The sequence below is a fragment of the Opisthorchis viverrini genome, assembly GCF_000715545.1.
Source record: "Opisthorchis viverrini unplaced genomic scaffold opera_v5_452, whole genome shotgun sequence".
In the NCBI taxonomy this organism is placed as follows: Eukaryota; Metazoa; Platyhelminthes; class Trematoda; order Opisthorchiida; family Opisthorchiidae; genus Opisthorchis; species Opisthorchis viverrini.
In genome coordinates this window covers 203,135-213,496 of record NW_008752114.1, presented here as the reverse complement: position 1 = coordinate 213,496, position 10,362 = coordinate 203,135, and the positions used below count along the sequence as shown (strand labels likewise).

At 47.5% G+C, this 10,362-nt stretch overlaps 1 protein-coding gene across 1 annotated transcript in view; it reads left to right on the top strand.

Annotated features, from left to right (window-relative positions):
* The window catches only part of T265_11170 (hypothetical protein), a gene marked incomplete at both ends in the record, with an annotated part of 36,285 nt that overhangs the window by 12,337 nt on the left and 13,586 nt on the right, over positions 1–10,362 (top strand). Inside the window, 3 exons of the mRNA XM_009177759.1 lie at positions 1,578–2,452; positions 7,727–8,785; positions 8,935–9,795. Of these exons, the coding sequence (XP_009176023.1) occupies positions 1,578–2,452; positions 7,727–8,785; positions 8,935–9,795 (2,795 nt within the window). The remainder of the gene's footprint in view (positions 1–1,577; positions 2,453–7,726; positions 8,786–8,934; positions 9,796–10,362) is intronic.

Genomic DNA, 10,362 nt, shown 5'->3' with positions numbered 1-10,362 from the left:
CAGGTCGTTTTTTTTACGGACATTAAATTCCCCTCGTCCTCTGCGTACGACAGTCGATCGCAGGTGATTCCGAACATTATTCATGACATGGAGAATGAAAAATTGGAATGAGTACCTTCATCGGCTGATGTGTTCTGTACTCGGATTTTAGGAAGGGATGCTATCACGGGCTGTCTCAGACTTTGAGGCCCATTTGATGAAGAGTCGACTCTGAGTGGACGCTACGTCAATCCGTCGTCACTTGCTTGTAACGGTCTACTTCATTCAGGATAGAGGCATTAAAAATGGCTTTCCTTCCCTGTTGGTTGGTCGCTTGATTCAACCATACAACGCGAAGATACTGTAAAACTGAATATTCCGGATTGGTCAATAGATCTGCCTTCCATCTGAGTGCTTGCATTCTGGTCGTGACGGGTTATCAGAAATGAGTATGAAATGCTCTCTCACACACACACTTGCCGAATTAGCCAAAATCTAAGACAAGTTTGCACTGGAATCCACAATAACTAAAAAAAGTTCAGCTGTAGCACCCTTTCGGTGCCTAACTGCCATGTCACCCGAAGTAAGCATAAGGGCTGGAATGCTGCGAAGTTGCCTAAGCCTAGACACAGGAAGTTGAGAGGCAGAGGTCGGGTTCGAACCATGGACCTTCCGGTCATTAAATTCGCCCTCTGACCACTGGGGCATCTCGGCCCCCATCCGCAACACTTGTCATCGTGTCGTGATGATCGTCAGAAGAACTGCGATTGGTAGCTCTTCCGTCCACAGTATCCTCTCTGGTTAAACGTCGAAGAGTTTTCAGCAACCTTGTGAGTAGTTTCCTGTGTGAAATTATACTGCGATATCTCGAATATCGTGCCAACTGAATCATGAGGCGGCCTGTGTGCAGCACATTCAGTTGGATGACATCATAAACGAGAGATTCAATTAAGTCTCCCTTGAAAACCAAATTGATTTACAAATGAGTGTATTTCTCGAAAGCTGGTACTTTAGTTTGATACACACATCTCTTGAGATTCATAGATATACCGCTTTGAAGACACGAGAGATTCAGTTGGGTCTCTCGTGAAAATCAAATTGATTTGCAAATTAGTGTATTTCTCATAAACGTGTTTATATTTATACGCATGAAGAATCCACTAATAAATGGTTTTAAACGTCGCTGATGAGCCTCAGTAAACTTGAAGTAGCCATCAATGACACTGTTGAACACCCGCATTTACATATTGTCGCGTTTCAATGAACTGACCTAAGGTCAGCTGTTTCTTGCTTTGCTGATCATGGCTGGGTGAAAATTGAAGGTAAAATCTTATGCGGCACGGTCGACACTTGCTCACCATCGATCTAGCTAGAACATAGCGGGCGTGAGGTTCACAAACCGGCCCCACCTAGTTTGTAATTCTATTGTCAGGTAACATTGTTTTCTTTTTCTGGTGGTTTGTAGAATTTTCGGCTTTAATTCGACCATCTGGTTTGTGGGTAAAGACAGTTGACCACATTTTTATGGATTGAGAGGTCTGACTGACTAGTTTTAACTGTGAGCAGCTCAAGACATGGATCTTTTCTCGTTTTTGTAGCCCGGCTCACAAACTTCGATCAATTGGCATCCGTGAACCTCTCTTCCACTTCCGCCGCAACTAGGACGTCGGAGGCACAGCCAATGAGAGAAAACCAGTTTAATAACACCGTGGCCACTACATCGTACCCACTACATCCAGACCCCAGTGACCGGTCTCTGTTTTCCACCAACGAGGATCTTCAGATTAAGACACATAAATCAGGTAGTGAGACGAATCGATCTATTCGACTTGAAATGCGTGATCTTCTGGATCTGGTTTTGGCTGCCGCCAAGACATCGTCCATCGATTCTCCTGATAGAGTCCACAATGAGATACGACGGCTACAGGTTGTGAACACGGTTCAGCGCCCACCGGTTGGGCTAGTCACACAATTGTTATGGCGTGCGCGGGCACTGGATGACCGTGGTCCATGGATTCTCACTTTTTCCATGTGGTGGCTGATGCAGCATTACTTTGGCATAGGAACCCGTATGCATCATGTCCGTTTGTGTTGGGGCCATTTGCGTCTTGTCTCCAATGTACACGACCCGATGACAGGAGAACTGTGCGAAGCGATTGAATACGTTGGTCCTCCGGAGTTCACCACACTTCGAGCCTGTGCCCTGGTCGAGTCTTGTGGGGATTCATTGCGTGTCCGTCGCGTTTATCCGTCATCGGGTTGGGCAGAGGCAGAGATCACCATTGCCGGTGCTTTGTCCGCTGAATGTGCATCAGATCGCCCGCGAATTCGACCACTGGAAACAACCACAGATGTGCCTACCATCCAAGCCCGTGCGGGACCCAATTTCGTGGAATTGTACAAGGCTTTTGCTCGGCGTCGTCAACGACCTTCCCTACGTCCGGAGGCGCCCTTTTATGTTCAACCTCTTCAGGTTAGCAATGTTTGATTTGAACACATGGGGTGAATTCATTTCGCACAATCTCGTCTGTCACAATTCGTATAAAACGGAATGAACTACAGTGCTGGTTGCATCGATTGTATGGAACCAAGTCGATCAATAAAGCACTAGTAACTGTCAATTGTTTCCGATCTCACAGCATAGACCTGAATAGATTAATCTCTTGAGGAACTTCACTTTTTGTGTTATTCACTTCAAAAATGACTGCTCCGTCAACAGCACAATCGAAAATTACTGTTAGGACTTGATAGACTGTTTGGGGAGGTTCTACGTGCGTGTATCGGTAGGTTTGGACATTGATTGAGCATTTTTTGAAACGTATTTCGGAACGAACGAGATGCGGTACACCGCGGTTCCAAATGACTGACTTGTCTTGAAGAGTTGGGCACCACGCTCCATTCCACTGCATCACCTTCAACGTCTGTAGCATAACATATGTTGTCTTGATGTTTTTTCTTCATGAGATCTGTTCCAAGTTTCGACTGCAGTTGTGTTTACCGTGCCGTTGAGCAGTGCATGCTGTGCACCCAAATGGAAGTGAATGCGTTTGTTGGATGTAGGATGTGATTGCTGGTTTACTAAAGGTAAAAACACCCTTAATGTGACTCTTATTTAGCTCGAAAGTATACTATCAAGTTTGCTTACGTACTACTGGGAGAGATGGCTCGACAAGTGGTTAGAGCGCGAATTTACTGACCGTGTTTCGAACCCGACCCCTGCCTCTCGACTTTCCATCTCTAGGCTTGGGCAACTTGACAGTATCCCAGCCCTCGTGTTTCTTTCGGGTGGCATGGCAGCTAGGCACCGAAAGGGCGCTACAGCTGAGTGATTATTATTATGATTATTACTGCCTTCGATCTCTGTCAGTCTGTACGATTCCCTCCCCCGCCGTCCTGTTCAGCCGAACGCGTACAAACTACGAAGAATTTAAGTGCTATTGGTGCCTTCCATGATGGAGTCCTGGTGCGCTTAGGTGGAGACACTGCGAGAACTAGCGGCTAGTCGTACTGTCAGTCTCTTTCCCGATTGTCTGAATGCGTGCTTGGAAGTGTAGGCACCTCAGAATTTTTGCGATAGGTTAGCACCAAATCCATGCATCTACCATTTTCTCTCCACTTTACAGCAGTGAGGCATCAGTGTCAACTCTGATCTTGCTCTCTCCCTTATGATGATGATGACGTTCCAATAACTCAACGTGCCAAAGACACGTTTCCACATTTCTGATAACCTCGGTAGGCTGTGAACCTTTGTGGAAAATCATTCGCATAGATAACCTACTGGAATGATCACGCGGTCACGCAACCTCCATAGAGTTGTGTGATATCAACCTCTCTTCTAGTTCTCAAATGGATGGCTTGATTATAATACATTTTAGGTGTGTGGTAGTGCTTCTAAAAAATATCCGTTTATCCACGTTCAGAAAGCCTCTCTCACTCGAACTCGGCTACAGCCACGCACCGATAAAAGTGGTGAATGAGTAGTGTGACTTATTTTCGAAACTCTGTTGGATCCATTTGCTGATGTCGTTCGGCTGTAGCACTCTTTCGGTGAATAACTGCCATGCCACCCGAAGGAAGCTGGGATACTGCCAGGTTGTCCAAGCCCAGACAGGGGAAGTCGAGAGACAGAGGCTGGGTTCGGACTACGGACCTTCAGGTCAGTAAATTCTCCCTTTAACTACTGAGCCATTTCGACCTCTGATGTGGTCAATATTCGTTCTATGTTAATATTTTGTCTACTTTAGTTTGCCAATTTGTAGGTTACTGATACGACCTTAGGTGTGGGGGCACAGAGGACCAAAATACAACCGTCTTCAATTTCGCCCAGTTTTTTTTCACTAGCTCTTGTGGATTTTTCACGTGGACTCAGTTTGTCTGCCTAGCTTTGTCTTGTTTACAACTGGAGAGCCGGATAGGAATAAAGTCGCTGCTAGAGTTCGAAGCATTTCTTATCAGTTTGCCCTCACTAATCAAATGACGAAATGCCAATGATGACCTCTTTTATTATGAGTTTGTCGCCTTGCGATAAGCTTTTACGGTGGGATGGTTGATAAGAGAGTCGTGTGCAACAACTTGGGATTTTAGTTGCTCTTGTATTCGGGGGGTTATTCCACGTAGAAATATCACTTCAACCCAAAGCGGACGCTATTCCGTCGAGGAGGAAATTCCCAAAACAGTGTGACGTAGTTTCTGTGTTTGAAGGGTGGTCATTGCTGCGTCCCGTCTGAGTGGGGGCCAGTCATGCTGCTGCTGGAAGGTCCGAGACCCTCTGATGGTCCGCGAGATTCTCACTGTTGGTGATTCCGAATAAGGATGAAACAACTGTACTATGCTTCTCATCTTTTCGGCACAGATTGGTTGGCAATTACCAGATCTCCTTACACTTCGTCAGAACATTGTTGACTTGACTGAATATTTGTTTAACAAGTCAGAAATTTGGAATCTAAACGGAGGTCGGATGAGGTCGGATCCTGTAGAGCTCGGCGATGCGACGTTTTCTTTATCTTGGTCAAGACTCACCCATTGGGCACATAAGGGAACGCCTACAGGACATTTTCGTCAACAGCTTGAGGGTCGCACACTCGCCGTCATCATCATCATAATCGACAGCATGACATTATTGTTCAACACCGATACTTCACTGACGTACAACCATGATTTATTTGAAAGCCTTATTGTAAAGAAAAGAGTAAAGGTGACGGGGGAGGGACTTAGTGCCTCCAGACATTCATTCAGGCAATCTGGATAGAAACTGACAATAAGAACGCCACTGACATCGGTTGGCAGCCATATCTTGTAGTGTCTCCAACCAGGCGCAGTGTGGATCATGCGGTCCCCATCCTGGAAGGCGAGTAGCACCTACAGCATCCAAGCGTTTCATGATCTCCTTCATACCTCTCTGCCAAGTCAAGGGTTGGCCACCTCTGCTTAAGCCACTCTGGATTTGGCATGGGAAACAGCAAACGATGGTTCGGCATACGCAACACATGTCCCAACCAACGCAGCTTCTGGTGCTGGACACATTCTTCAATGGAAGTACCCGTCGCACAACCGAAAACGCGCTTTCTAACTGCTTTATTACGGAATCGCCGACACCAACCCACACGAGCTATGGTTCTGAGATAACGATTGTCGAACACCTAAAGACGTCTCAGTTCCGCTGCTCGGATAGGCCAAGTCTCACAGTCATACAACAAAACAGCTCGGCACTGTAGCTGATACACACGTCCCTTGAGATTCGGGGATAAGGTACTCTGACGCTTTATGTGTCTCAAATTAGCAAAGTAAAAAAAGCGTTCAGCTGTAGCCCCCTTTCGGTGCCTAGCTGCCATGCCACCCGAAGGAAGCACGAGGGCTGGGATACTGCCAGGTTGCCCAAGCCTAGACAGGGGAAGTCGAGTGGGGGAGGTCGGATTCGAACCACGAACCTTCCGGTCAGTAAATTCGCGCTCTAACCATTTGGGCCATGTCGCCCCCCAAAAAAATTAGCAAACGCACTCGCCGACCAGTCTTGAAAAGCTGGTGCATTTTTATTTCAAGGTGGGATTTTCAGAGCAGCCTGACTCCTGGTGAATATTCCAACAGGTCTTGTTTGACTGAGTCATCCTAAAGGTATTCCTGCTGAAAATGTTACTTTTGCTTTTAAAAACTCGATGCAGTTTTCGACAGATACTCTCATTTACACACGAACTTGGTTTTGATGGGAGACTCAAGTAAATTCAGCTGGATCTCCCATTTATGATGTTCCGCTTCAACTGAATTGGCTGCACTAGGCTGCCTCATATTTCACTCTGTATGATATTCGAGATATCACAGTGCATTGTTGTCTAGACGCAACATGCTACTCGTAAAGTTGCTGAAAACGCGTCGACAGCTCATGACCGCCCTCGCCCCTGTTACGGCTTATCAGGTAGAAGCAACCTCTGATTTTCCATCCAGTCAACCTTATGTTCTAATTGGACTCACATTGGACGCAATTCGCCGAATACCCTCATTTGCTTAAGAACTTGGTTTTGACTAGAGACCTCACCGAAACCAGCCAAATCTCCAATTTATAACAGTCCTGAATGTGCTTCACCAAGAAAAGCGAAACCGGTCGTGGGCTGTCATAAAGTTTTGAACAACCCTGTGAGTAGTGTGTTACGTCGATACGGTTCTGTTTACTACATTCGTTAGAAAATCGGGTAAGAAGCAAAGCTGCCATCGCCAAACATCATGGCCAAAATAGTATGTTCCATCTGTAAAGCATGGATAAGCGTTCCGGCTGGCGTGACTGAAGTGATACGATGACGGAGTATGAATTCGGGGAGTAACCCTGTATGTACATGTGAACTTGTTTCAGGAAGCTGTAATTGCTCAGGTCTTGTTATCACCAAGTTCCCTCCACAAACTGTATTTTTACTGATTAAAAAATCATCTAATCGGTACTGGTATCTTTTATCGCCACCGTCATACAAACTGTGGAAAGTCTGCCACATAGACAAATCATCCACCCTGTGAGAAAGAGGTGTGTGTAGATTCAGATTATGGGTTTTCTAAACGGCCGGTCATCGATGTCTTCGGAGCATTGCTCGAATCTGGTGGAAACACCGGATCAGCAATTCTGAAGTACGTCGAATGGTATTCGAGAGAAATAACTCGCCCTCGATAGATGAACTGATCACACTGCACAGGTCGCTCTGGCTGGGCCACGTGCTGCGTATGCCAGTCGACCGAATTCCTCGAAGGGCTGTTTTCGCACAACCACGTGAAGGGTGCAAACGAGCCAGAGGCGGTCAAACAATGACTTGGCAGCAAAGTATAAAAGCCATTACCAGCAAACTCAGTTGCGATGGTCCCTGCTGTCTTCCTGGATGGGGACCCAGAGACGGGCCACATCAGTGGAGTTAGAGACATTGTTAGACATGTCCCAGTCGCCCTCTCAATGGCGCTCGTGCATCCAAACTACTGCCTTCAATGCATAGCTTCCTTCGCGATTCCCCCAACCGACAGTGCTGTATTTATGCACTAATTTTTCAGCTCCCACCTCCAATACGCAGCTATCTACCCCACCTCCCCGAATTATCGGTGAACGAAACTGTGGCAGCTACAATTACTGCACGACAAATACGCGGTTCTTACAGCTGACAATGGTGATGGTGACGCCTTATGCCGAGCTCCTATCTCCGTTTAGAACATCATTTGAGTTCTCCTCTTCTTGATTCATGCACACGATCTCATAACGTCTTCCCGCTTATCCACTTTCTAGACTTATCCAATGATGTTGAACAGCAGGCCCGATATTGTTTGGTACAGTGTAGGCGCGCTGGGTAAAAACCGCATTGGTGCTTTAATGCGTAACATTGTCGACAAAGTGGTGCGGCCCAATCTCCCTCGTGTCGCCCAGGCAGCTACCAGTAGTGCACGGAAAGCTTGCATTTTGGCCACTCGACGAGCAGCCCAGGCCTTGCCTGCACTGCCGTCGGATTTAGCCTACGAACTAGACGAACGACGTCAGCTCATGCTCAATAAACTATCATGCATTTTGGGGCTCAATTCGACCACTGTTATGGAGCAGATGAGTGCGAAGAGCGTCGAACCACCGTCGTCGCCATCAGATGAATCCCCAAGATCCTGTTGGAATACATATTCGCTGCTGCCCACCACTTCCACCAGTACTGCTTGCTCNGCGAGGAGGGCCGACCCACCGCCGTCGCCATCAGATGAATCCCCAAGATCCTGTTGGAATACATATTCGCTGCTGCCCACCACTTCCACCAGTACTGCTTGCTCCAACAGCACTGTCCTACTGCCACCCTCTTCTTTACCAAGTACTACTGTTGCTGCACAAACAAACAACGCCATCAGCGTCCGTGAATTCACGTTGGGTCTAGCTCGAGGCAGTTTGCCACAAGCAATCCCACAAAACACCCGTCTCACGGCCAGCGATTTGCAGCATCAGCTAGCTGGCGGGACGGCAACTTCAAATGTGATATGGAATCCTTCTTCGTGCTTCTCCTCTACCCCCCAATCTTATCCCGCAACTGGCTTAGTCCTACTCAGTTCGCCGGACGGAAAGTCTACCCAACTTGCGGCCATACAACAGCAACAACAACAACAACAGCCCTGTACAAATCGCGTGTTCTTGCTACCCACCGCCAACGGAAATGCGGCAGTGTTGTCCGGCCCTGGTCTGGCTGTATGTGTTGACAGAAGCTTGACAAACCAAACAGTGCAGCGTTACCAGAAAGAACCGGTACTACATCCAGCTCAGCAACAAACTATTCTGGCCTCGGTTGAAGGTCAGCTGGTCAAAGCAAACAACCTAGTAAGTCCATTCACCTCACATCCAGGGTGCGTTCTGTAATGTATAAGCGATAGATTGAACTGTCTTCTCAGTGTTTGCTCCCGATCTTGCACAAGGGCCTTGAATCCGGTTTCCTGGTCTCTACAAACTGTTTGTTTTTTGTTTTGCAGGCGGGTATCACTCCTAGAACTGGTCAGACTGTGGCGTACTTGACCCAGCCTCAGACCAACCTCAACACCTGTACAATGGGGACTGCACCTGTCAGGTTGGTTTTGTTGTCCACATCCAACGAGGATACAAGATCTGCATCTACTTTGCAACCTTCGTTCCTCGTTGGTGGGGACAGTCAAGTGCAGCCGGTCCCTTATTCGCAGCCTATAAAGCAAGAGAACCCGGTAATAGCTACTTCTACAGTGGACTGCAAACTGTTTTTTTTTGTTTTGCAGGCGGGTATCACTCCTAGAACTGGTCAGACTGTGGCGTACTTGACCCAGCCTCAGACCAACCTCAACACCTGTACAATGGGGACTGCACCTGTCAGGTTGGTTTTGTTGTCCACATCCAACGAGGATACAAGATCTGCATCTACTTTGCAACCTTCGTTCCTCGTTGGTGGGGACAGTCAAGTGCAGCCGGTCCCTTATTCGCAGCCTATAAAGCAAGAGAACCCGGTAATAGCTACTTCTACAGTGGACTGTCTGCACATAACATCCCCCGTGAACAGTCAACCCAACGGGGGAAAAACTGAAGTGGTAACCTTCCCCGACCGTTTGGGATCGCTTGTTTCATCCAGTACCCTACGTCCATTGAACTTGCCCGTGTGCACGCAAACCGTACTACAAGCCAGAAATGTGACGTTACCGTCGGAATACGCAGAGCAACGTTTCAAACCGGAGCAGATATCACCGACGGGGAATATGTACGATCCTCCCCCTCCCCCAATAGTCATCCAGGCCATCACCCCGGATGGACGCGTGTTCAACTTATCCCATGCTTCTCAAGTGACGTCATCGGAAGATATTAAACCACAAGTGAGCAGCCACTCACCTTCCGTCACATCCGCGAAGTTTTCCCCCCATTGTTTCATTCGCTATACTAATAGTCCTTCTGTGCCTGTCTGAAATCACCGCATTTTCTCGCACTGGCTACATGCGTCAGGGCGTCTTCTCATATCATCAGCCCTACGGTTGTCGCAGGCGGACCGTTTGCCCTATCCTCCCCCCCGCTCGTCCGGTATAGGTTGGGGACGTTCCAGGGAAAGTCAATCCATGACTTGGCAATGCAGCACGAAGACCTGTACCAGTCAACTCACTCGCGTTGTTAGCTACCGTCTCCCCAGATCGGGACGAGACAAACCAGTGGTTAGTGAGTTCGATATTAATGTCTGTGTTAGACAGCCAATGGCGCTGTTGTATCGTCTTCACTGCGTAGCTTTCTACCCGTGCTACACGGGACAAACAGAGCCACTTGACATTAATGCTCTACTAGAACCCGAAAACTAGTTGTATGAACGAGAAAACGTAGAGCACTAACAATGTCTGCTTGTTGAGTAAAATTATTACAACAGATATATAGGCGAACAAGGGACTTATCGTTTT